Source organism: Cantharellus anzutake (genome assembly GCF_015039405.1).
Source record: "Cantharellus anzutake strain C23 chromosome Unknown EI90scaffold_15, whole genome shotgun sequence".
Taxonomy (NCBI): Eukaryota; Fungi; Basidiomycota; class Agaricomycetes; order Cantharellales; family Hydnaceae; genus Cantharellus; species Cantharellus anzutake.
In genome coordinates this window covers 782,854-807,661 of record NW_024066965.1, presented here as the reverse complement: position 1 = coordinate 807,661, position 24,808 = coordinate 782,854, and the positions used below count along the sequence as shown (strand labels likewise).

General features: G+C 49.2%; 8 protein-coding genes across 8 annotated transcripts; 3 read left to right on the top strand and 5 right to left on the bottom strand.

Annotated features, from left to right (window-relative positions):
- Positions 1–904: 904 nt before the first annotated feature.
- EI90DRAFT_456690 (uncharacterized protein) lies at positions 905–1,912 on the bottom strand. The gene has a single exon (XM_039067639.1). It carries the CDS (start codon positions 1,771–1,773, stop codon positions 991–993), a length of 783 nt encoding a protein of 260 aa, XP_038918220.1. The 5' UTR covers positions 1,774–1,912; the 3' UTR covers positions 905–990.
- EI90DRAFT_455658 (uncharacterized protein) lies at positions 1,912–4,292 on the bottom strand. The gene is made up of 4 exons (XM_039067638.1): positions 4,097–4,292; positions 3,571–4,027; positions 3,266–3,446; positions 1,912–3,205 (listed from the first exon to the last, which is right to left on the bottom strand). The coding sequence occupies exons 2-4, from the start codon at positions 4,011–4,013 to the stop codon at positions 2,051–2,053; spliced, it is 1,779 nt and encodes a 592-aa protein (XP_038918219.1). The 5' UTR covers positions 4,014–4,027; positions 4,097–4,292; the 3' UTR covers positions 1,912–2,050.
- A 6,191-nt stretch (positions 4,293–10,483) lies between these two features.
- EI90DRAFT_2970155 (cofactor-independent phosphoglycerate mutase) lies at positions 10,484–13,214 on the bottom strand (the record flags this gene model as incomplete). The annotated part of the gene is made up of 11 exons (XM_039055676.1): positions 10,484–10,952; positions 11,016–11,351; positions 11,408–11,527; positions 11,591–11,685; positions 11,745–11,871; positions 11,938–12,047; positions 12,107–12,346; positions 12,406–12,580; positions 12,651–12,804; positions 12,874–13,041; positions 13,183–13,214. 11 exons carry the CDS (start codon positions 13,212–13,214, stop codon positions 10,902–10,904), a joined length of 1,608 nt encoding a protein of 535 aa, XP_038918218.1. The 3' UTR covers positions 10,484–10,901.
- A 2,981-nt stretch (positions 13,215–16,195) lies between these two features.
- Positions 16,196–16,705, top strand: EI90DRAFT_3049909 (uncharacterized protein). The gene is made up of 2 exons (XM_039059728.1): positions 16,196–16,252; positions 16,323–16,705. Exon 2 carries the CDS (start codon positions 16,359–16,361, stop codon positions 16,668–16,670), a length of 312 nt encoding a protein of 103 aa, XP_038918217.1. The 5' UTR covers positions 16,196–16,252; positions 16,323–16,358; the 3' UTR covers positions 16,671–16,705.
- Positions 16,706–17,033: 328 nt separating this feature from the next.
- On the bottom strand, positions 17,034–18,265 carry EI90DRAFT_3049903 (vacuolar ATP synthase 16 kDa proteolipid subunit). The gene is made up of 9 exons (XM_039059727.1): positions 18,155–18,265; positions 18,061–18,088; positions 17,983–17,995; positions 17,806–17,911; positions 17,698–17,737; positions 17,487–17,641; positions 17,412–17,435; positions 17,324–17,339; positions 17,034–17,259 (listed from the first exon to the last, which is right to left on the bottom strand). Exons 1-9 carry the CDS (start codon positions 18,203–18,205, stop codon positions 17,192–17,194), a joined length of 501 nt encoding a protein of 166 aa, XP_038918216.1. The 5' UTR covers positions 18,206–18,265; the 3' UTR covers positions 17,034–17,191.
- Positions 18,266–19,396: 1,131 nt separating this feature from the next.
- EI90DRAFT_3049900 (uncharacterized protein) lies at positions 19,397–21,332 on the top strand. The gene is made up of 9 exons (XM_039059726.1): positions 19,397–19,862; positions 19,916–20,050; positions 20,104–20,175; positions 20,248–20,325; positions 20,379–20,462; positions 20,516–20,597; positions 20,651–20,670; positions 20,722–20,810; positions 20,866–21,332. Exons 1-9 carry the CDS (start codon positions 19,488–19,490, stop codon positions 21,281–21,283), a joined length of 1,353 nt encoding a protein of 450 aa, XP_038918215.1. The 5' UTR covers positions 19,397–19,487; the 3' UTR covers positions 21,284–21,332.
- Positions 21,333–21,590: 258 nt separating this feature from the next.
- On the top strand, positions 21,591–23,744 carry EI90DRAFT_3049898 (ATPase). Its single transcript, XM_039059725.1, has 10 exons — positions 21,591–21,664; positions 21,720–21,766; positions 21,827–21,932; positions 21,986–22,039; positions 22,102–22,263; positions 22,314–22,553; positions 22,597–22,603; positions 22,682–22,838; positions 22,896–23,069; positions 23,124–23,744. Exons 1-10 carry the CDS (start codon positions 21,616–21,618, stop codon positions 23,268–23,270), a joined length of 1,143 nt encoding a protein of 380 aa, XP_038918214.1. The 5' UTR covers positions 21,591–21,615; the 3' UTR covers positions 23,271–23,744.
- On the bottom strand, positions 23,456–24,760 carry EI90DRAFT_2914962 (CYTH-like domain-containing protein; the record flags this gene model as incomplete). The annotated part of the gene is made up of 5 exons (XM_039054537.1): positions 23,456–23,748; positions 23,805–24,078; positions 24,134–24,183; positions 24,241–24,325; positions 24,386–24,760. 5 exons carry the CDS (start codon positions 24,758–24,760, stop codon positions 23,456–23,458), a joined length of 1,077 nt encoding a protein of 358 aa, XP_038918213.1.
- Positions 24,761–24,808: the final 48 nt, after the last annotated feature.

The following is a 24,808-nucleotide window of genomic DNA, read 5'->3' as shown; positions in this document are numbered from 1 at the left end:
TTACCCCACAATATTGACCCATTTCTTACTTAAGTAATCTACCGCGTGGTTTGTTGAAAGACGAGCTTTTGCTGGTCTGTGGTCGGATTCCGTGCCTCACATCATTCTCTTTCGTGTACATAAGTAAGGAAAATCATGACAGCATTTCCTTTCGATCCTCGTCGTTAATTCTTTTCTTCTCGGGTGGTATCTGCGTTGAAACATGACAATGCCACAAATTCTAACTTCACATCCACCGCCCATCCTCCTCGATCCCCTCACTCACTGGTACGATCTTTCGTTTATATTTCACCCTGAACTGGAGGAATGACTTTTCAAATCATGCCGACTGCCGTAGCCCCAGCGGAGTTGGTCTATCAATATTCCTGTAAATTGATCACCAGGTGAACCCCGCCCATCAAAAGGTCTCCTCCCATGTCTCATAACTGACTTGTATGATAAAACCACTTGTATTGCATGAGTAACATTATCGCTTCCGCCAATCAACGCCGTCGTGAATAGCCGACGCTATGTAACAGTACTGTAACTAGGGCTACACGAAAATCAGCGACAATTATGTAATGGGAAAGCAAAACTCATCAATGGCCAGTGGTCACGGCCTCTATCTACGTTTTGCTACTCACAAGGCTATAGCGTAAAGTAATGCGGTATACAAATGGGCGTAAGAAGATTGTCATTAACGAAACGATACAAATATACGTGACAGCCAACTTTGAAAGAAATAAAGGGCGCCAAGAAAGCAGTCCCGTATCGTTACAAATAGCGTAAATGTGGTGGGGGCGCGAAAGACAAATGATTGGAAGAAGGTCATTAAACATTATATGAAAGGCGTTTGCGGATCGTGAGTGAAATTACTTTTTGTGTGCCAGCGAAAGGAAAGACTCGAGGGGGGCCTAGTTAAAACAAAAAGGTACTTAAAAAAATAACACATACAGAACCCAGTCCAAAGCCAGTACTAAATAACAGCAGAAAAGTCATTAAGACATACGTTTAAGGGTGAAGAAAAACCGAAAGCAAATTAATATACGAACCCCGTCGAGGGTAGTTGCTGGGGAAAACAGGCGTGGTGACACTGCTATCAGACTCGTACTCATCCGCAGAGTAGACAGACGATGGGTGATAAACAGTGTTATCTGAGGCACTTGGTGCCACTGACATTCCATGGTGATAAAGCTGCATTTTCGGCGGTATAGCACCGGAGCCCGATCGTGCACGTGTGGTAGACATCGTAGGGGAAGAAGTTATAGGTCGATTTCGGGAATAGGTCGATGGTGGCGACACCGCATAGGAAGATGCGATGGTAGCAGATCTTGAACGACCGTGGATATGACCATGACCATATCTCGGGGGAGAAGGGGAGGACGACGATCCGCTCTTGACCTTGAACATCCTTGAGAATTTCTTCGTCCCTTCGTTTCTCCATTCATCATATTCTGCGTCTTCATCATCATCCCCCATCTCATGGGTACTCATACTGGGGGCACCATACATGTCAAAGGTCGGCGCTCGAGGAGTGGAAGGTTCTTCCTCATCCCATTGCGACTCCTCCCAACCAGCCACATCCTGAATGCTCGCATGAGGACTAAGGCCCCAACGGCGATACTGACTGCGCGCCTCACTGACCGTAGCTAGCGTGGCAACATCCTCGTCCCGTTCACTGGGTGAAGACTCACTTTCGGCTTCCTCAATTGCCGGTGGCTTCTTGAAAAGCGAGATGACTGACTTAGCCTTATTCTTAATTTTCACCAGAGAAAGCGAGGCATTGGAACCCATAAAGGCGTCGGGATCAACCCCGAGTGCAGGCTGGATATGAGGATACTCATGGAAGATCTGATGCTGAGTAGCGTGTGGCGAGGAGATGGGGAAGGGATAGATGGGTAGTGAGGGGAATCAGGAAGTGCAAACGCAGATGCCCGCATAAACGAAGTGTCCTTCGGTGGCAGTGGAGGAGGAGAAACTGAAGGTGGTCGAGTAGGTGGAGCAGACTCGATATAAGAAGGAACTGAAGGCGGGCGAGTCGGGGGCTCGGAATCGGTGGATAAGGCGAGAGTCAGGGGTGTAGGGCTTTCCACTGGCACAGGTGAAATGGAAGCTGCTGGGGCGGGCGGTATGACTTCCGGGGCTCGACAGTAAGTGGAGGGACAGCCGTCGGCAGGGGAGGTACCGGATGCGGACGTGAGCCATGACCAACAGGTACGAGGGCCAACGCATGAGTGAAGTAGGCTTGGTGGTCAGGAGGAGCAGGCATGAATTGAAGTGGCCCAGAGGTAGGAGCCACGGAATAAGCGTATCGCGCACGATTCTGAGGGCGTGGCGGCTGTGACGGTTGTTGTTCTTGCCACTCCTGCTGCTGGGCACTTGCTCCCCGTTGCGCGTATGCAGCTGAAGGCTGAGCATGCATGAACTGAGTCGGCAACATCATCTTCATGTCATAAGGTTGCTGCGCCATGCGTTGCGGTGATGCAGGGGCCGGTTGTTGTCGGAAATGATGTGGGTAGGCTAAGGCTTGTTGCTGAGTGAACGAGGTAGGGAATAGGAACCATGGGTAATGTGCGGTCTGCCGGGCCTGAGCCTGCTGCTGCTGAACAACATTAGGGGGAGGACTTGGGGACGAGGGCGGACTGACGGTTCCATTGGGGTGACGTTTCGCAGCGGATGACTTCGGCGGGGCCTGAGCCTGAGCCTGAGGCACCTGAGGCTGAGGGGAAGATGGTCTATTATTGGCGCCATTACCATGTGGAAGTGGCGGAGGCGGCATTATCAAGGGTGCCACTTTTCTGCCTTTGGCCGTGATTGTTTCGGTCAGTTGCTGGCTGGCTACTGGGGATGAGCGCATCCAGGAACGGTTAACAACTGGGGTTTTCAGACTTTTAGGAACTTCAGCGGGAGCGGCCTGGAGAGTTTTAGGCGGGCTGGGAGATGGGGAGGGCGGGTATAGTTTAGAAATTGGCAGGGGCGCTTGGGTCGGTGAATGGGGATAACGAGGGTTAAGAACGCTGAGAGATTGGTTCTGGGGGTGGGCTGGGGGATGGGACGGGTAAGGCTCATAATTGCGTGGTGGTGATGGCGAAGGTGTTAAAGGGCTATCGTACCGCTCGTCAGAGTCGGATTGATTTCGGTCGACAACTTCGTAATCTTCGTCAACGTCATCTTCGAGGTCATATTCACTTGCAAGCAATTCCTTCGGTATCGTGGAACTGAGTGCCTATTTGTCGTCGATCGTCAGCAGCCGCATCCCAAAAAAGAATCAGGAAGCATCACGTACAACATCAGTATAGTCAAGCCCGATCTGTTTCATCACACGGTGACACGCTTTGCACGCCGGCAGTACAGCTTCGCACAACGCCGAGTAGTGTATTTCTTCACGTTTGAATTGACGTAAAAGCTCATGGAAGTTTTTGAAGTTGAACGCCAGAGCCGAAACAGGACGACGTTGATTGATGGCGCTATTCAATAAAAAACCGGTGAGTAAAGAAACAGTCTCCATGTTTCGAGGAAGATAGGCAGGAGATAGATGAAAGCCGTGATGGTGATTGGGAAAATGAAAACCAAGTGGAGACCGTTGCTCACAAGAATGTAGGTATCATCGCACTGCAACGACAGTGAGGGAAAGCTGCTTCGATCGATCGTTCTTCGAATGAACGCACAGTCATTGGCGTCCGAGGGCTCATTGGTTTCATTGTGAGTGGCCATTCTCGCCATGCCCCACCAGTCGTGGCATCGAGCAATTCATCGATTTTCTGCGCACGGAAAACAGACACACTGCCTTTCGGAGATGGGCCTGCGGTGTTGCCATCACGTGCAGGATGAGCGCTTGTTGCTTGGGCAGCTTTGATGACTTCGTCAACTAGAATGAGTGGTCGCTTACGAGCCGGAAATCGTTGCTCGTTGGCGGTCTGCCAGATAATATGGACGGTCTTGGGACGATCTTCTCTACTTGCGACGCGGCAGAAGTGAACAAAAATGGCTGCAATCGAAAGCCAGTCATCTTCTGGGTGTGGAGGGGTGACCATTGAGAGGACGAATGCTGTGAGAAGCATGACAGACAAGAATGATTGAGCCAGAATGTACCACTTTACAATTAAAAGCACCCTACCTATTGCGCTGCATACGTCGGTGACTGGTATGTAGTTTATCGGAAGTGGCCCGACTGGGGCCCAAATAGAATCGACATTCGCGAGTCGGTCAGCAAGAATGACTTGCTTCTTAATATCTTTCGGTCGGTTTCTGGGCGTAAGTCAGTAAGACGCGCTCCTGAGCAAGACTGATTCGCACTCAAAAAATGGCTGCAGGATCCCTTGCCATATTTCCTCTAGTATCTCGGCACAGTGGGAAGGCGGCCACTCCAAGCACCGAAAGCGAAGAAACTCAGCAACCTAGACGAGAGATAACGCGGGCGGCACGTTAGTATCCAATGTGTTTCACCGATGAAACGACTTGCCTGTGGGGCTCTCCATTCAAGAGCGTCTTTATCGAGATCTTTCTGGTACCTATTAGACGACATGGCGGCAGTGATAACGAGAGGAATGATGCAAGTTTGAGGACATATAAGGTGGAAAGGGAGTTTGATGAAGTTTGTTGACGAAAGGAGACGAGTGGCAACTGGAGTAAAGGAAGCAGGTGTTTGTTTCCTGGCAACCCTAAGAAGGAAATCCAAATCCCGGAACACGATCTTAGAAGCTGCTGGCGGCCCCAGGAATACTAATTTGTCTTCGCGCGCGGCTTCACAGAACTTGTTAACGCTCGGCAAAGAGTAGTTGACGCTGTGTCCGGAAGCAAAAAATTAACCCCAGTCGTCGAACGTGGCAAGGTCACGACCCCCTATTCACAACCCCCAACAACGGAGGGTTGGGCAACACATCAGGGAACTAAGGAACTAAGGGGGGACAAGTGATTCAACTTTCCTTTTTGGCTTGCCGTGAGCTTATGTATTGCCTTATTCACTTGTCTGTGACCGTGACAAATGACACAGCCTAGAACGAACAGTACTTTCACCGCCCTTCGGTCAATTTGCCACTGATTCCGTTGATCACCACGACTGGGATTCTCTCCAAGGCCCATCATTTGTTTATGTTATCCAAGTCGTTTCTTCCCCGTACCTCCTGAAATAGACGTTTGGTCGGTCTTTAACCACCCGCGGCTTGTATCCCCGTCCTCGGGGAGTCCTTCCGCAGGTCGTAACGGCATGATCTTCTAATGACGATTCTGGATCCCCTCGCGGCTGATTGGTGATATGATTGATACGTTACTGGAGGATAACGTTGATCTCAATTCCTACTATGACATACTCCGAGAATCGCCTCATCGATATAGATGTTATGTAGGGAACATCTAACCAAACATAGCAACTTGACATATCTTTTGGTTATCCCCTGATTACGATCGATTACAGCACAAGCTCTCGTCGTTATCTCTACTGTCGCTGGTCCCTCTCTCCCTCTCCACGTTATTCTGCGCAAATCAGCACATCGAACCAGCCAAATTTTTATTCGACGGCGCCGCTTGCGCTATATATGACATCAACCCTCTTGAACTACAATCCCACCATCATAACCATCTTCTTTCGGCGCCGCCGCCAGCTACCGGTCCTGTTTATTTGACCCGCCGTATGAATAGCCAAATAATTTTCTCCACGGGAATATCAAAGCGGAAAGCTGGTGACAATCATGTTGAGAGAAATTTACGTTCACAATTCTCAGCGATTTTCATTAGACATAATATCTAGAGTCTGCTTATCCGCTTCGAAACTTACTGAGTCCCTGAGCGTTTCCACGATGTATTCGTAGTGCCACACGCTTGCACGGTTTGTCCTCCTGTCTCACCCTTCCGATGCGACCGGGCAACCATGGTTCTCTGGAGCTACGCGAGGCTTCCGCAAGCGGCCTCAGCTATTGCACCATTGTGTATTGTTGTTCCTCAGGTGGCTATCTCTCAAACCATATGGGGCATGAAAATGCCATCAGTTGCTCAATATCGCTGGGAGGCTCTTGTGCCCGGCTGTCTCGAACGCCAGTCAAGCGCCTTTTCGTGTTCCACAAAGTTTGGAAATGGCCTTTGTACGATAAGATCTCAAATCCCCTAATGCCTCCTCACAAGCATGGGAGACAACAAGACCGGGCGATCTTTGGCATCCCAGAATAGAACTGATCTCCCTCCCTCCAGCCAACATTTTGAATGAACATGTTGTACATTGTCAAAGGCGAAACACAAGGTCAGACAACAACCGTTCCCCTAGGACATTGATCCCACGCTCACAAAGGACCTCGGGCTCTAGACTTCCGAGGCGTCAGCATCTTCCATCACAAAATAGATTCCGCCTCGAGGACGATCCGAAAACCACCTGGCGATCCCTGAAACCACGCGTCGTAACAGAGCGACCTTATTCGGACGCACAGACATTTAATCAACCAGGCGCTTCTCCACAGCCGCGATTCCCTTTTTGCAACGTGTCAAACGGGGACCCTTTTTATATGTTGTATTATCAAACGATGTTCTAGAGCTGGGTCATGTATTGGGCCAAATATGCTCGCAGAGAACCCTTGAGGGATCTGAGATTTATCATTGCGATCATCGTTCCGCGTTCGTGTGTAAGTGCTGTATTTTTGCCATTGTCCGATTCATAAACGGAACGTTATCCGAGCATGCATCAACAAATCGCTTTTCAGCAGCTGCTGCCAACTACTATTAACATGTGGAAGTAAAACGAACGGGATCGCCCGAAGAGCACTCCTTACTCCTTGGGTCAGCCTTGATATTCAAGTTGGTGAAGCGACTCCAACTTGAATATCAAAGCCAATGCAGCTTCGTCTCAAACACGGAATCTCATTTAGTCCAGACTATCTACTGTTGGTCTCTTGACCTAAACCCTACCTACATCTTGGGGTGTCTCGTGGCTTTCGACCCTCAACAGGCCCCAAGGCAATCAAACGTATCACAGGACTTTCCAATGTATGGAAACACCACAATTAGGGGTTGAATTGGGCGGAATAGGTGGCCTGCGTGGGCCGCTCGAGGCTCCTCATAAGCCCCTACTCGGCAGTCGAAATTTCAAGGGGATGACAATATCAACGTCCACAGCTGTCTCCACGTCTTAGTGAGCATATCAACATTGGTATTTGGATGCTGCTCCAAGGCATTTCATCACTCATGCCCGGATTCAGCCAAGTCAGCCGCCTCTTCTGCCGGCCACGCATTACTCGCTTCTCCAATGAACCGGAAGCGAGACGCCGCCAGTGGACAGCATGTACACCCCTTTCCCCTCTTTCCCACCACTTTTTCGCCTCCCAAGACACATTCGGAAAGTTGCATTGAAGATGAAGCATTTCCAGCATTTTCAGAATCACGAACGGCGTCCGAGCTCGGATCTTATATGGGCTCAGGTTTGGCTTTCTTGCCAATATAGAAGGTGCTGGGAATGCTGTTTGACGTGCTATTCAGTATAAGATACACTTATTTCCTTGCCGGTGTGTTTAGCAAAATATTTGCTCTCGCCTTGTTCTCGGATGGCCAAACCGGAGAAGATAACACCCAATTTCCTGTTACCAAGGATGATCAGTGGATTTGGCCTGCCACCTTTCGATTTTGGTCCATGGGCGGAATAAGGAAATGGCAGAGAGGGGCTTTCCAAACACATTAAACTTTGCAAACATTTCCAGTTTGTATGACTCAGTTAGATCGGATCCCGGTCCTGGCAACAGAACCCAATCTCGAATTTCTCCACTTCCTTTCCTCGTGGGATGTAGATGTTTGCTATGTTTGGATGCGGGACCAACCAGGAACCACGGAAGTTGGCGCAACCCAGCTCGTACATTGACTCCTCGATTGCTCGGACCGTACCACCATTTTCCGCCCAGAAATTGCGTCCAGAGCTATTCATTGTTTCACTTAGGCCCTATCAAAATTTACTGATCTTCCGCTGTGCGTGATATCCACTCGGATCTCAAAATGTCCACATCATTGTACAGCCTACTGGAGCATAATGATACAGATCAATGAGGTCCGGGGCCCGCAGTGATTCGCGGATCCAGCGATCGGGCCTCTTTCTTTCTCTCACGACAGATGACGATGACGTTGCGCCCCCCATGCAAAGCCTCAAATGAACTGGCTTGCATTGACCGCTGTCAAGCCGACCCACAATCCAGCGAGTGATCGGACTCTGAGCGATATCTGACGGACCTGCCTTGCAAGTGACCAGGATCCGGTTGAACGATTCATTCTTCAGATGAGAGCGTCATTGGAGAAGGATGATCTGGGCCTCGATTTCTCGATCACTGCCACTAAAATAATATGTATCTCATCTCTTGCCAGGAACAGAGGCGCATCACGTGCTGACGTCAGCAACTGCTGACAGGTGGTACGAAGTCATAGAGGCTGGAGTCCAGCCCAAACAGCACCAGCATCTACGACCAGACCGGAACCCCTAGGGGATCTCTCATCCGGTGCAGCTCACCAGAGTCGCCCGACAAAGGCAGGAGTAGAGATGGATGGAATTGATGATTCTATGTAGCACTCAGCGGGGATACTCGACGAAAGGGGGAAATCGGATGATATATGTATAACATTGCAACCGCGCGGATATCAGACAAAAACTATAAGGAATAATGTGCCGCTACATGTCACCGTGGAACACTGTAGCGTTGCGTAGAAATGAGACAAGTAGCATATGGGGCGAAAGGACATATAAAAGGTATGCATAAACATAGATACGCGACCGGCGCGTCGTCATGCACGGCTTGCTCAACATGATGGAAACTACATTTAATTCTCCAGTTCTTTACTTCCGCTGTCATCACCATGCACGTGTACGTGCCCTGGGCTCCTTGCGCTCAGGTCCCCAGCCTACCACTTATTCGTTAGTTATTCCGAATTGAAGACAATGATAACGACTGCGGTTGTCCAACCCACCCCTTTTTAACGGGAGGCCGGCGCGTGTCCATCTGAATTCGATTACCGCGTAATTCCCTCCAAAGCAATGCCGGAGCAGCTCCCCGAGTGTTCAAGTTTTCGATTTCTGTTGCAAATGATTATCCCTCATCCATTCACTATGATGTAATCATGGTCGAGTCTACGGTATGGCTACCCTCCAAATCAATCAGTCCGCACCAGACGCCGAAGGCCCCTTTGCTGAACTTCCGTCAACTCATTGCAGAAAAGCCCACTACCACTAGTACCGGGGTACCAGGCGGCCTTCCGATTATCATGGATTTTCCGCGGTTCGAACAGGCGGTGTCCAACATCATGAAAACCCTTTACGATAGCCAGACTGAGAATGAACCCGCGCACTCGCGCGACATCCGAGTCACATAGATTTTAGTACAGAACAAAGGGTGGGACCACATCATTATTTTCCACTGCGTTATACGAAGACGATGGCAGGAAAAAAATCACTACTTCCTCGATAGTGTTGATTGAATCCATAGTGGCGGCGTGCTCCTTCATCGCAGATTTTGATTTGAATGATGTGGGAAAGAGATCGTACCAACACACCACAGCTGCATCAAGTCGGGTCTGTCCTATCTTCCTGCGAGAGCTTTTCAGAAGCTTTCGACAAGCACGTAAACAGCTACGCCAGAATGGCTTACGTCCTACACCTATACCCCGGCGAAGGCTCAAACCAGGGCGCTGCAGAGCACCCTGAGATTGTGACGGGCCTGCTCCAAGTTTGGCCGCTGCTGAGGAGCACATAGCAAGCCCATCAAACAAGGGGATATTGATTAGGCCATTTTCACGCCACAGTCCTCTGTGCTGGGGGCTTCCTGTCCAGCATCCTTGCCGATGGATAGTAGTAGTTCTCGATCAAGCTGGATAGAGGGACCGTGACAGAAGAGCACGATGGAGCACGTATGGCACGGCTAGCACATATCCCCATCGACAAGCTAATCTTGACTATCTGAACGAATGGGGGGCCCCGCGTATCTTCATCCCCCCAGATCTCAAGGAAGAGATCAACGATATCTCTCATCAATCAGTGAGGTCCCTTCTTTACTTCGAATGACCTGGCAGACTCAGATGATCTCAGGCTTTCCCAGCCGCGGCCACCCCATTTGCGCTTGGGACAGCCGATATTCTTGTGCCCCGGGCCCCATCGTTTCCATCCTTCGGTGTCCCAATCAACGTGGAACTTGTACAGACACAAATGCAAAGTGCACCATGCATGGTCTCTTCCGGTCACTCCCGAATTCCAGCTGGAATATCTCGCCGCTGAAAAGCATCTGTATTGCCTCTATAGTACTTCTATCGTGAGATCAGGCCACGGTGCGCCCCCATGTTGAGAAGCTCCAATCAGACACAGTGGTCGATCTCTGCATTGCCTTCAGCCATCCCGGTGACTCAGATGGGAGGCCCGGACCGTATACTGCGCATAAGAGCTCATAAGAACTACCAATGTGCCTCAGAGTTTTTTTTCTCATACTATGCTTGAACTCCTTATTCACTGACTGGGCTTTTCTTTTATTCGGCTTGGGACTTTGTACACCCGAATGTTAGGCTTTACCTATAATTTATTTGACCGCATTTGACATCCTGCGTCATTACCACGTTGCAAAGTTCCCACTCATACATAATCAGAAGCCTGCAATATTCACTGTGTCGTGTCATCCTTCTGCGTCATTTTCTTTCAGCTCTGCATTTCCTTCGAACCGGCACACTCACTCGGATCCAGTTGACTCCGTCAATACCCGACAGGCTTCGAATCACACTCGTACACTTCGTCGGATCGTTGCATGCAAATTTCCAGCGCCCAATTTACCTTCCGCACTCAGCGTCCTGTACTCTAGAGGTCGTTGTAACCAACCTGGCCGGTCTGAACACTGGTCCTCACGACCTACTCTCCCGCACGTGTGATACAATTTTCTTCACATTAGTCTACTCTAGACTTTAGGGATCCACCTATCCAAATCTTTTTAATGTTTCAACAATGAGCGTCCCGTCATGTCTTGAGGCTGATCGAGGCCCTGAAGATGCGTCGCGTGAGTAATCACCCAACAAGGGCAGATGCAAGCGGTTCTTCCACGTACCAGAATATCTAGAATTGTGGGGGCCACGTCACAAAGGGCGCCTTTCTCGCTCTCACCTTCCTCCCCTCCCTTTCCAGCTTCTTCGTCGCCGATGAATTTGAACGGTTGACCTTGAAAGCTATTAGGTGCTTTCACGATCAAAGGAACTGGATTCGTGGTGTGTGCAGTGTGAGGGGCGCCAGTCTCAAGATTTATCATCTGCTCCGCATTCCCATGGTCAGCGGTGATAATCAGCACATAGTCGTTCTCAGCCGCTGCTTTCGCTATCGTTCCAACTGCAGCATCCGTGGCTGTGATGGCTTGAACAGCAGCATTGTACACTCCGGTATGCCCGACCTGGGATTGAACGAGCAGGTCAGTTTCCTTGAAGAGGAGAGGAGAATCTGATTAACCATGTCAGGTGGCGCGAAGTTGCACATCACAAAGGGATATTCGTTGGTGTTCAATACTTCCGCAACCTTTCCCGCGACTTCCAGAACACTCATTTCTGGCTTCTTGTCATAAGTCGGAACCTGATCCGAGTAGCAATTCGTTCAGCTCCTTTGGATGAACGAGAGGGCACGAATTGTTCCAACCTTGGGAGAAGGAATCATGATTCTGTCTTCCCTCTCGAATTGTTTCTCCACTCCACCATTGAAGAAGAAAGTGACATGAGCATATTTCTCGGTTTCTAGTGGTGTACTGAGTATTAGCTCCAGCGGCACTCAAGGAAATTTCAAATACACGGACCGGCGATGTGGCATTGCTTAAGGCCTTTTACTGAGAGCCATTCTGCTAATACATTGCCCATTGTTTGCGGTGGAAACGCAATTGGGAACGTGTATTCCACGTTATACCGAGTCATGGTAGTAATGTACTGTATGGATGCGCCACAGTCATAGTTAGTGCATTGCGTAGCCAGGGAACAATTTGAACGACGTACCAGGTTCTTCGGAACGTAAACGTCCATCGGCTTGGGATCCACACCGAAAACTGCAGTGATTTCTCGCATGCGATCCGATCGATAGTTGAAGAAGAATAAGGTGTCATTGTCTATCGATGTTTCAAGTGGTGAGCCGTCAAAATGTTGCATCACGAGTAGCAGCACGTACCCTGAATCCTGCCTTCGTCCCCACCGACCAAAATCGGCTTAAGGAACTCGTCGGTAATGTCCTTCTTATAGTTTTCCTCGATCTTTGCGACGGCATCATCTCCATTAGAAGCGATTAAAATATCGTCTGATTTCCCTAATTTCCCGGTAAGACCATCCACTCCAACCTTTATCCGTTCCCAACGCTTATCGCGATCCATAGCATAGTACCGTCCAATGACGGTTGCAACTTTTCCGAATTCTGTGTGCCCAATCACTCATCCATCAACTACCTTGGACAACAGGGGTATGAGAGCTTACTTTCTTTCTCTATGAAGTCATTAAGCTGCTTTAGATAGATCGTCGCACTCCGTGGAGCAGTATCACGACCATCGCCGAAGAAATGAACGTAAACTTCCGGCACCTCTAGCTTCTTAGCTGTCTCTAACAGTGCTAATAGATGATTGATGTGTGAGTGAACGCCACCATCCGAAATCTGTCAGAGTTGTGTCATTTCCAAGAAGAATACGTCAGGGGCTATGATAATGGTCAATCGGGTAACATACCAGGCCCAATAAATGTAGTCTCCCGTTCGTCTCCTTCGCCCTCTTGAAACTGTTGACAATATTCTCCGTTTTTTCGAATTTCTTCCTTCGAATAGATTCGTCTATACGGACGATATCCTGCCAGACCACCCGTCCAGCTCCAATATTTAGATGGCTATATAGCATAATTGGTTCAGCTAATGCTCCACCCGAACCCGGAGCGGAATAGCATGCCAAGCCTTACCCTACTTCCGAGTTTCCCATCAGGCCGTCGTTGAGTCCGACACTCAAACCGTGGGCCTCGATAAGCCGGTGATCACCTTCCTGACCGAGTCGGTCCATGTTCTCCGTTGTACCTTCGTTGACAGCATTCCCCTTCGTTTCAGGAGAGTAGCCCCAGCCATCGTGGACGCTAGGAGACGGTATATGCCACCAGTGACAAGCGTGAGGACCCATTCCGAGATTGTGGGGTGTAATCACAATTAGTCGGGGTAGGTGAGCGACGATAAGGAAGATAAGCACTCCAATAGGGTCAAAAAAATCTGGTACTAACATCAAGCAGACTTTGTTCTTGACAGACGCCATGACAAGGCAGAGATCGGAGAGCAGGCAGATCGAAGGTCGCAGCACGAGATCGTGGGAATCGTGTAAGACTCGGTGACTTTACATTTCAATAGTCGTCGTCGCTTCGTGAACGCTGCGCAGTGCGCGTCCACGGAGCGACGACGACTGGGTATGAGTCTAGAGATAATTATCATCCTTTCGAAGATGCTTCCTCATCCTGCCCAAATGCAGCCTCGTCACCACTGCGATACTTATACTATGGGTGTATTGTAGGCAGGGAATGGACGTCTGGATGGACACGTACTAATAATCAAATGACTCGCCGGTAGCGGAGTTGTCCTTCAGACACCTGGAACTTTTGATTTGAGGCGGTTTCAGGACTCACTGTGAATGTTCGTGTTGGGAGAGGAGTTACTACTCCCGAGGCAGCTTGGGCTATGAGGTCGATTAATTGGTGTCAGAGTTGTTGTGCTGATGATCGATCGCATTCCTTCCCTCGGTCAGTCTCGGTTGCTCGTTGTTACGATGTGAGAAGTGCTGAAACATGCTACGTAGATTGAATCGTCTTCTATTCAGTGTAACTTCAAGTCCAGTCGGAACCCACCCGTGGCTCCTGATGGTGTCTGGTATGCAATGCAATGAACTTCCGGAGTGAGTGCATGGGTGACCGTCACTGTGCTCGATTATGGTCGGCGTTGGAGTCGATGTTCCAAGCCCCGAGGCCTGCACGGCAGTGTGTGGTCCGTAAACCCGCCTTCGCCTAGCCAATGAAGTGTATAAGGCCGATGGAGTACTGCGATGAGTCTGACACCGGATGGTCTTCAACGTGCCACTGATGTTGACTTTGGGCATTGGGAACATTTGCTCATATCGTGTTTCGTGGAGGATTTGGCGGTGGGTGTCACAAGGCTTTAAGTCTTTAGGATTGAATCACTGCCCCACAATGCTGTGTGGCTAGGGACAACCCCAATCCAAATGACGTGACCGGAACCATGAGTAGTTCCGATTGACTGAAGAAGCCTTTGACACCGTCCGGGAGTGGTTCTTCGGAGTCAACGAACCCGAGGTGAAGTTGCGGAACACGCTAACTGCTAAGCCGCCTAAAATCCAAATGCAATCGGCGACTCCACGCTGTGGGGGAAAGGTAAAGATGTGGACATGTAGGCACGCGATGCATATTCATATCCTGTAGAACTCCATGGTAGGCCTGTGGACCCATTGGACATGCGAAGGAAGACGGTGAAGTGGCCACGCTGGCCGCTTCACTGCGTTGAATCTGCTTTTTGATGGGTTAGCCATCCGGTTGAACTACCTCAGAGGCAGAAAATGTGACGGTGATATTTTCTGGAACACCACCTCCTCCCCATTTTCTTGGATTGGTGTTCGCTTCCCCCTGTTCCCGAGCTACCTTCACCCAGTTCCCAAGCTTATGGACCTCCCAACCTCCCGTTGACCAAGTGGGTAGTATGGAAGTTTTAGTGTTATTTTGATCTCCTCTCCCTCCTTTCCGGATTGGTGCATCCTTCCTTCCTTCTAGTTTCCCCGGCGTATGAACTTCCCGTGGGCTGGATGGGTGGTGTATATGTCTTAGTAGTGTCTTGACCCCCCCTCTTGGATTTGTGCGCGCTTCTCCTTGATTCCCCCATATGTGGACTTCGCGTAAGCTGGGCTGGTGTGGAAGTGCCATCTCGATCCCCCATCCCATTTTTCTTGGTTTGGAAGTTCCTGTGCTTTTTGATCTCCTCACTCGGCTTTCTTAGGTTGAAGTGTCCATCCTCTGGATATTCGTGCACGTGGGCGGTATGGGAAGCCATTGGCTGCTTCCTGCGTCCCGTGCCGGCGGTAAATCATTGACGGTTCTCTCCGCTGTATGTTTCTCTTTCATCTTGTGCTAGTGGACTTTCCCCAAGCTGGGCGGATAGAGTGGAAATTCCAGTACTCTCAGTACTTCCCCAAGTTAGCCCTCTCGGAGTGGTGCCTACTTTCTGGCTATTGTGCATGGCGTCCGGCGGGGCCCAGCAGGAGAACTTTCGTATTTGGATTGAATGGATGACTTAATGATCAAGTCCTTCAATTCCATCCGCGACCAATCTTATGGTCCCAATTTTCCGTCCGCGGTCTCGGTTTACTAGGCCCTCGCTGTTAGTGGACACCAAGGCCACTTGGACATGCTAGCACCATTCCTTAGTCAGCCAAGTCTCTATACATGGTCATGGAACCCGTTAATTCTTTCATGGTTGAAGTCCGGAGGCACGTAAATCACAACCATGATAAAATACAAGATTTAGAAGGTGGGTTCAACCGTTCAATGCAGACGTTTCCTTTGCTCTACATAAGAATTGGCATAGAAGCTTCTCCGCTGACTGTTTCTGAGGCTAACTCTTTACACACATACACGTCTCCCACAGATTCTACGCAGAGGTCATGAGCAACTGGCACCGGGTCTAGGTGAGCGTATGTGTTTAACCGAACTACTCACTTAGTACACGGGGCAGGGGGGAAAATGCTAACATTCGAAAGAAACAGGCTGGGGGTTGTGGCTACTATCCTGATGATGATGATGATAGCGATGGAATGTTGGGGCAGTACATGAGGACATATGGTTCTTCTGAGCGTTGAGGATGACGGCTCTCACGGGACATTATTTTTCCGGACTGTGGACCCGAAGAAAGCATATCAGCTGCAATGTCGGCACAATTACGTAAATTTCTGACGCCGAAATTACGTAGTTTACTTTCCTTTTTCGTTCGTCTTACGTGTTATTCCCTTCTTCTGGTTACATGTTCCTTGCTTACGTTGCCACTTTCGTCATCGTTCTTGGTCAATCACGAGAAGGACCATCTCCCACCCGAACTTCTTCTTTCTTGTTTTTCATCTGTTGCAAATGCCCAAGCGTTAACTAGTCCTTGAAATGCATACCGTTCATAAATCCCAGCACTTTAGAGGTTGGTGAGCACTCTAGTATTTGATTAGTTTCCGAGGCCGGAACGGGGCTCATGCAGCGGATCGAGCATGCATTGTGTGTTTGCTTAAGATTGCGCAAGCGCATGATGTGAAAGGTATGCACTACCGACACGTCGAGGCATATATGACGTGGAAACAGTGAAGCTGAACGTTGGTTCATCGAAGGGCTCATTACCCACATCTCCCAGGGTAATGTGTGGAATGCAAGCTGCAACAATTGCGCCGTGGAACCGACATGGGATGTCGGTCTGGGCGACAGCTGGGGTCATGTTCTTAACTGCTCTTTCTGCTAGCAAATCGTGGCATGAACTACTTTTCGACTATATCCATAGACCCTCTCCGGCATCTTATCCACTGGCAAGTACGATTCGGAGGCAGAGTGCTGGAAACTTTGAGGGCTTAGTCATTTCCGGCCGCGAGAACGACGCCACAGCAATATGGTATCTCATTGCAAGAAAGGACCCGGTTCCCGTTTCTTCCGATCCGCCAGAGCAACCCGCCGATGGATCGTAGGACCTGGCGCTGGGTATTCCCCAGCTTCACAAGATACTCTATCCTCCGAGCTACCCTTTACATGAGGCACGGGATCGAGGGAGACGCCCCAGCTGACTGGGCCCATTTCGGGTACCGTGCGGTTTTGGATAACGCCAAGGAGAGCAGAGATGACATTCTACCGGAGGGGGTGAACTGGATGAAGACACGCTTGCAAGCATGCACCGTAGGTTCACAGCAAGGCGACATTTCGACTGTTGATCCTGGTAGGGCTAGGTTGTTGGACGGTTCTGTTGACTAGTAATCAGCACCCTCCAGTTTAAATATTCGCGGGCAGGAAAATTAGTAGCTGTAAACTGTTAGCGCATTGTTCCAATCGTTATCTTGGCTCGGGCCGCATTTAGCAAGATGGATATAATGCTTGAATAGTCAGATAAACAGTGAAACGACAACGCTCAAATACGGCATCGGACCCGTCACGTAACTAGGAACCAAACGCGCCCGACAGGAGCAGCCGGTGAGCCCGATGGCATGGGTAGGGTTCATTTTGGAACAGGGCACGTAAAGTCGGCGGTAGCATTGGTGTTCATTATCAGGGCAACGATCAACCCTGCAAAAATTACCAAGAAAAAAAAATTAGGATCGCACGTTAGCAGGAGAATCAGTCAACTAACCGTATAACCCCAACACCTTCATTAAAGAGTGAATGTAAGTCAGCCTTTGATAGTTCAGCACTCAGCACTCCACTACACGACCACGTACCTCAGCGAAAATTAGAATCAAAATCTTAAATAGCGTGAGGGGCCACTTGTGCAATGGTGCAACAACCAGACTTACCATTCCAACAAACAACCGTGGCTGTTGCGCAGTCCCTCGAACACCAGCGTCCCCAACGATACCAATAGCAAACCCAGCAGCGAGACCAGCAAGACCGACGCTAAGCCCTGCACCCAGTTGCAGAAAACCCACGAAGAGTGGCATTGTGGCTTTCACTAACGAGAAGGGGTAAAGCAACGTGTTCAAAGGAACCGAGGGTATCAGGACTTACGGTTTCCAGCAATAAGGACTGACACAACTAGACCGTATATCTAAACATCGCGAAACCAGAGCGTTGAGCCAATTTGGAATGATAGTCTGCTGAAAATTCACGGCTCACAGCAATGATACCAGCCATGACGACTGGAATAGAGCACTTCATCATAAGGTCCGGGCGCAATACAGCCATGGAGGAGATACCAACGCCAGACTTAGCCGTCCCATAACTACAAACCGCGTAGTAAAGTTAGGAGGATGAGTGAGATCCTTAATACTGGCTCTGGCCGCAGTTTCTGACCTGGCTCCTATGCCTGGATGTTTGGTCTATGAATGAGTCCATAGAGCCTCAAAGGGAACTTGGGTGGGCAAAACGCACATGTGAAGACGATGGCACCAGTACATCCCTGTCCGTGTCCGCGGTCACGCAGCACAGTTCAGCTCGTGCTTTGAGAGTCGGGCCAAGGGCTCACCATAGCGCCAAAAAATGGTGCGTATACTGGGCAGTAATCAGCAACAGACATCTTGGGTTTCTTTCCCTGTCCTTGATGAGTTGTGTGGAGAATTAGTGTGGAGAACGAGAGTAAGCGAGAGTTTGTTGGTTGATGCGGCAATCCCCTTGCTTCAGGCAGGTGGGCGGTCACATGACTCAGCTGCCATATGTTGAAGAGCTTTCGTTGGTGGGGTTAGTGCTCCGTCGAGGAAGGCCTTTACTGTGTACCGCTGCTGACGCGCTGAACCCTGTCGAACGCTCTAATACCCTGTTACATTGGAGTCTTCGGTCACTATCCTATACTGATAGTGACCGCCTCTCGACAGAAGACCTTCACCCTACGAAACCTAGGTCACATGTACGACCTTATGATCCCCTGCGCTAGTAGTAACGCACTCCTACGCTTGCGAACACCCCAAATGATCGCAACTTTGGGTTGGGCTCCGTTTTGTGAAGTAGGATACAAATGCTCATACATGACAGCACCGATTTTCATTATAATATGGTTTGTTTCGATGAGAATATTGCAAATGAGCCTTCTGTGGCTTTCCTGTGATTGTCTCGTGCCTTCTGGCCGAGCAGATAGCGCCAACTGAGCCATTCCCTGCTACGAACATTGCTGAGACAATTCTCTAATCCTTCTGGCATGCGATGGCCCGCTTCCTATTCTGACTGGCTTACTGACGTAGCATTGCGGGTCTTTGGACCTTGGGCAGCTAAGGACCTAGAGCAGTGTCCTCTCAGTCTCTTTTGCTCGACTATTGTGCCACAGGCGCGTAGTGTTGATCATAGCTGACAAATAATGCCCTCTTTGTATGGTAGCTAGCCCGCCATGAGTTGCCCGATATGAGCTCGGCGCTGCACTGACTACACCCGAATTGTATCGAGAGACGAACAAGAACTATAGCGTCATCAGAGCGTCATTAGAGCGATGAGAGTGCTCTTAAGTATGTAAAGCAGTGCCAACACAATCATGCTTTATGGGAAAGGGCTTGTATTCTGATTGTGTGTCGCATTCGCGGCCACAATCACATTCGCGTTCAACAGCCACAATCTCATTCCCATTTGCAACCCCAGTGCAATGAAATTTCAAACTTCGATTTCATTCATGTGCTTCTCCTTTTGCTTCTGCTATGTACTTTGTGCCTTTTCTACACGCTAGGTACACGTTTCTAGCTTTCCATCTCTGCTTTTTATCCCTAACTGCACAGTTCTCTCCAGTTAGAAACTATAAAGTTCAGCCCTTGCCAATGTTGAGCACCGAACATTACCCCTTTGCCATAACCCTCTTGGCGTCGAGCTGACCTTTCAACATGGAGAGGAACCCAGTTTCCATCCCTCCTGGCGTCAACCCTCGAGACTTAGAGAGGCCAAAGGGGAAATTGTCATTCATTGCGTATCTTGAGGAACACTCCGACATCATGGGTAAGGAATGCCCGACTCCGGAGCACCACCAACCCGCAGACCCGCTTCGGCAAAACATAATTCACGCATGTATCAACCTTCGCGACAAGGACGTTTTGGGCTACGCAGAGGCGTTCTACCACCAACAACGTCTTCAGGGGGATAGTGCTTTCTCGATCAAGGCAGCGGATGTACTGCGATGGCTGATTTTTGGGGTTATGACTATTTTCATCCCTTTGGACATATTCGTCTTACTTCGCTGGACCTTGCCCCGAATTCTAAACGTGTGTTCAAGCCCCATTCTTTCCGTACTAAACCTTAGTCTACCATGAAACAGAGAATTTCTCGAAATCCTCAAGAACGGGAGAGCCTTTTCCCCCCATATGAATGGTCTCTCAAAGCTAGTCTATGGATAATTTTTGTTCGGCATGCCAAGTCGACAACTCACAGACTCTCGACTCAACACTCACACGTAGGATGCTCCCGCAAGCACGCTGTAATTTCACTAACCATGACCCAACCAAGATATCTGATATCAAACTGGGAAAAGAGTTGGTAGAGGCTCGAACAAAGCGATTGGAAATTTTGGAAGCACTAGTGAGTTGCCCGCATGCCCTCGGTTGGCTGTGCTTCTTACGTAGATCCATTATCCCCCCTTTCTTCAACTAGTATCAAGACTGGAGGGAGGAAGAAGCTGAAGCCCTGACAAGGCTGCGAAAGTTGAAAACTGCTGCAAGCCCCGAACATGTATGTACTGGCGACGCCCGGATTAATCCCTTGACTAAACGTCTGAATATCAGCGAGCAAAAATCGACGAATGGAGGCGAGAAGCCGCAAGCACCTGGGGGTGTATTGTTTCTGAATGCAAAAATTTGAGAGAACAGGCAATTCTTCTGCAACAAATGTCAAGACAGCGCGAATCTAACATCATCTTCAGATCAAAACTCTAAAAACAGAGATTGAGGAGATTCGTGAGATTGCTGGAACGCAAACTAATGCACAGATAACTGGATACAGAGGTGAAGTCAAACATCCTAGCCACATCCCACTTGACTGATGGAACACATTGCAGGAGTCGCTGATTGGGCAAAGGTAATACTCGTTGGGAATCTATTTTGAGCATTGCTTAATAAGGATGGAAAGGATACCCTCGGTGCCCATAGCGGCATCATCAAGGCAGTATCTGTTGTGTCTGTGTTGGGCGCCGGTGCAAGTTATACCTCCATTCTCAGGTAAGAGTTCGAATGACTCATCTTGGTAATGCTAATTCTCACTATGTTGTTTCAGTGCCACCCGCGGAGATATCTCGTACATGATCTGCTCCTTTGAAATGTTTATGATTTGTCTCATCATCGCTGCTGCGGCTCAAGGAATACTCACTTTGTGTAGTCGCCGGGTGAACGACTCGATTCCGAACCTGCGGTTCTGGGGGTTTTTCGTAGTTGTTGTCGTGTATGGGGCTGGAATATTTATGGTAGCAGGCATCTGCTTTCTGGTAGCTACCGTCCTGTACTTGGACTCCGACCCCGGAAATCCACCAGTGATCACCTTTTCACCGATGTCTTCACTTTATACCACGTTTGCGGTATGGAGTTCAGCCCAATCCCAGTATCAATGTGCAACTGACGCCTCTTTAGCTCTACGCCTTCCTTTGTATAATCAACATTCTCTATTGGGGTGTTTATTCTTCTGCGCATCGTCGTAAAGACTTGATTTGGAGACGACCGGAGAGACCCGCGGCGAACGCGAAAAGGCTGGAGGATTTTGCCTGATGGTATCTTGGATGGTATAGTACTCCTATGCTTTTATTCACATCATTTGCAAATCATTTGTCCTGCACTATTCAAAATGTGGTTTTGCTTCGTATCATCTGGTTAAACTCATAGAGGTTGGAGTCCTGCCTGTCATTGGGTGTGCGCTGCAAGCGTGAGCATGTGCCATTACATAATTGAGGTGATTCAAATATGAGATTGAACAACGTGACCCTGGAGAAACGCAACTGGCATTCCAGTCCACCAACGAAAGCAGGTACAGTGCATGACCAAGATGTCGGGGAAAGAATTTGCCAGGAAGGTTGTGCTGGACGGTGAGCTACGCTGGACACCAATGTAGGGGTGTATTCGGGAATGACCTGTTCGTAGCTATAATGGTCGCGTCAGCACAGATGGCGCTGTACTACGCATGGAAAGTACGTTCATCACCGGTGCCCGGACTTGGTTGGTGTACCATTGACACTACCTTCTTGAAGTGGTGGATGTCTGAAGATACAGGACCCAGTAAATCTAAGCGCAATAAAGTAACCGGGATCTTAGAACGCCTGGGGAAGAAGGGTATGAAACTATCGGAGCATGAAGGCGAGCTGGAATAAATGGCAATCAACTCATCCAATTTCTCATCCCTGCCCTAGAAATCATTGCGGCCGAAATTGTTCATCCCGATGAAATCAATGTTAATTTTTCAGGTAAACGTCCAAGACCATACAGACCAGCTCATGACGATTATTTACTGTTAGTATCTCTATAGACATTGGGGGTCTAGATTCCATCATATCATCTCTACGGGAGTCCGTAATATACCCCCTGCTGTATCCCTCCCTATTTACACCCGATGCCGAAACACCTGGGGATGCCACCAAATCCTCATTATTCATTGCCCCTAAAGGTGTACTCCTTCATGGACCACCAGGTAATATTGGTGCCCTCTTCTCTTGACCTCAAGTTAATCCTGGAAAATAGGGTGCGGGAAAACCCTGCTTGCTCGAGCATTAGCCAAGGAGTCCAATGCAACGTTCATCAACGTCCCCCTCTCCGTGCTGACGAATAAGTGGTACGGCGAGTCAAATAAACTCGTCGCTGCTCTGTTCGATTTGGCACGAAAGTTACAGCCATCCATCATTTTCATCGATGAGATTGACTGCTTCCTGAGGGAGAGGAGGTCTGGGGACCACGAAGTTACTGGGATGATGAAGGCAGAGTGGGTGATAGTATTCTCGCGTTATTTCCATTATTGTTAAACAGGTTATGACATTTAGGTTTATGACGTGAGTTCTCCGTTTGTACATCGAGCTGAGGCCGGCATAGTTAATATCCGAATGTTGGACCAGCATGTGGGATGGTCTATTGACACAGTCAGATCGTATTCTGGTTCTCGGTGCAACTAACAGGCCTATGGACATCGACGCTGCCATCCTCCGCCGAATGCCCAAACGCTTCGCCGTGGGCCTGCCCGACACAGAACAACGGAAACGGATTTTGAAGTTGGTGTGCATCGAGTTATTCCACGCTCTGTGCCAAGCAACTGAGCAGACTTTCTTTCAGATGCTTCCTTCCTCGTTTCCAGATGTTGATATTGGTGTCCTTGCTGCGCAGACATTAGGATTGTCTGGATCCGACTTGAAGGAGATGTGCCGAGATGCCGCCATGGAGCCTCTGCGCGAGTTCATGCGAGAACGTGGGGGTAGTCATGAGGAAGTTGCCAAAGGGGTTCAGGAAGTACGTGCCTCCCTTCAGCTACAGAAGATCTTTAGTACTGATGTCTAGTCTAAGGGCGCCAAGATACGGCCACTGGCTCTTAAGGATTTTTTCGCTGATTCCGAGAAAAGCACTTCCATGTTGGCCTTGCGTGCGAAACGCGCGGCTCATGTGACAATAACAGATAAGAAGCTGAGCGAGATCATCGATGGGTTGGATTAGTCTTCTTAATTTCGACGGCCTGCATTATATTGTAGAGACATTCGTTTGTCACCCTTCATATTAGTTACCTTAGCAGCACTAATTCTCCCGTAATAGTACATGTGGAAGTCTATTTCTCGATTGATGGTAAGCATAGATACGCACTGTAGCGCCAAGTGCCCAGGGTCGAAAATGGCGAATAGAAATCATGGACAATTCTTGACCAAGATCCTCGCATTATTCACGAACACTCTCACCAGCTCGTCAAATTGTTCCCCTCCACGCACGCGTCTGTCTCTCAAAGCAGCATGTCTCATCAAATCCTTTGTGTCCCTGAACTCAAGTTCGAGTTCGTGAATCTGCTGTCCTTGGGGTGGATCATTCCGCAGTCCTGGATTATTTGTTGTGACCTGCGTGAGGTCGACTTGAAATGCTTGATGGGTGTAGGTTATACGATCTTTACGGCGGAAGAAGAGTGGCTCGCCCATTGGTTTCGCAACTGATAGATCAAAGAAGATCAACTGAAAAATCCAGGACAACCAGAATGGAACCGACCAGGTATTTCTGTGTTCACGCTGATACGCCAATCCACCTTCCATTTTGGAGAGTAGATATTCAAATCAGCCACTCGCGACTTTATAATACATTCCTTCACTGCCCCAGTCTTTTCATCGGTTGTGACGCGTATTTTTGAAGACGGATGTGAGGATTTATAGAATGAATCAATGACCTTGGTGTGCGAGTAGTGGATCCGTGCATGGCGATATGAGGGCCGACCGGTTTGCTCAACAAGGCTATTCAGGAGACTGTTGAAGTGGGAGTGATGTGACTTTCGAAGGGAACTGAGACAAGCGAAAAGTAAAGACAGTGGATTGAATGCGTACGAGGGGCATGTTTGATTCAAAGCGAAGACCAGGGTAGTGCGGCTGGAGTACTGGTGATGAAGATCCCCCATGAGAATTCGCCAAAAAAAGCTAGACTATAGGCGCACTAGTTTCTGTGAGCACAGGAAGCTGGAGACGAGACGAGTTTCCAGGTCGGTCTTCAATGAGGAGAACTCCAAGCTTGGCTTCAATCTATCCCTCACACGAGCCATTAGGGCAATGATCAACCACTTGATAGTAACATAAGCTCACCTCGACATTCTGCTTCCCTCTACAATGGAACGCCATCCAGTGGGCGATTTCTCGAATAAACTCGTCAAGGGGTTCCGCATTGATGATGGAAGGCTCAAGAGGCAGATTAATAGAGCTCCCGATAGATGTAGAGGATGGCGGAACTACTGCAGCAGCAGGTTGCGGAGATTTGCTTGGTGAGTAAGTCGGTTCGTGATCACTGGATGACAGGGGATGCGACTCAGTACTTCGGTGCTGAGGCCCCTTCACGAAATCATCTTCTTCCTCCGAGTCGCTCCCGTTCCCTTTCTTGGGGGAATTCGAATCATCGTCCTTCTCATTATCCGAATAATTGTCGTGATAAGTGGCCTCGGGGAAGGGGTGAGCGTTTGACATGGCTGTGATGATCGGTAACCTGCGTATGAAGATCGAACACTTATTCCA

Coding starts and splice junctions, on each gene's coding strand:
- EI90DRAFT_3049898 (XM_039059725.1), top strand. CDS start 21,616: ATGACCAAGATGTCGGGGAAAGAATTTGCCAGGAAGGTTGTGCTGGAC. Junction 21,665..21,719: donor CAGGAAGGTTGTGCTGGACG/GTGAGCTACGCT, acceptor ACCTGTTCGTAG/CTATAATGGTCGCGTCAGCA. Junction 22,040..22,101: donor AATCAATGTTAATTTTTCAG/GTAAACGTCCAA, acceptor GTATCTCTATAG/ACATTGGGGGTCTAGATTCC.
- EI90DRAFT_455658 (XM_039067638.1), bottom strand. CDS start 4,013: ATGGTCACCCCTCCACACCCAGAAGATGACTGGCTTTCGATTGCAGCC. Junction 3,447..3,570: donor GCGATGATACCTACATTCTT/GTGAGCAACGGT, acceptor TTTATTGAATAG/CGCCATCAATCAACGTCGTC. Junction 3,206..3,265: donor GGCTTGACTATACTGATGTT/GTACGTGATGCT, acceptor GACGACAAATAG/GCACTCAGTTCCACGATACC.
- EI90DRAFT_3049900 (XM_039059726.1), top strand. CDS start 19,488: ATGGAGAGGAACCCAGTTTCCATCCCTCCTGGCGTCAACCCTCGAGAC. Junction 20,326..20,378: donor CTGCTGCAAGCCCCGAACAT/GTATGTACTGGC, acceptor TCTGAATATCAG/CGAGCAAAAATCGACGAATG. Junction 20,671..20,721: donor GAGTCGCTGATTGGGCAAAG/GTAATACTCGTT, acceptor AAGGATGGAAAG/GATACCCTCGGTGCCCATAG.
- EI90DRAFT_3049909 (XM_039059728.1), top strand. CDS start 16,359: ATGCAAGCTGCAACAATTGCGCCGTGGAACCGACATGGGATGTCGGTC.
- EI90DRAFT_3049903 (XM_039059727.1), bottom strand. CDS start 18,205: ATGTCTGTTGCTGATTACTGCCCAGTATACGCACCATTTTTTGGCGCT. Junction 18,089..18,154: donor CACCATTTTTTGGCGCTATG/GTGAGCCCTTGG, acceptor GGACACGGACAG/GGATGTACTGGTGCCATCGT. Junction 17,436..17,486: donor CACGGTTGTTTGTTGGAATG/GTAAGTCTGGTT, acceptor ACGCTATTTAAG/ATTTTGATTCTAATTTTCGC.
- EI90DRAFT_456690 (XM_039067639.1), bottom strand. CDS start 1,773: ATGGGTTCCAATGCCTCGCTTTCTCTGGTGAAAATTAAGAATAAGGCT.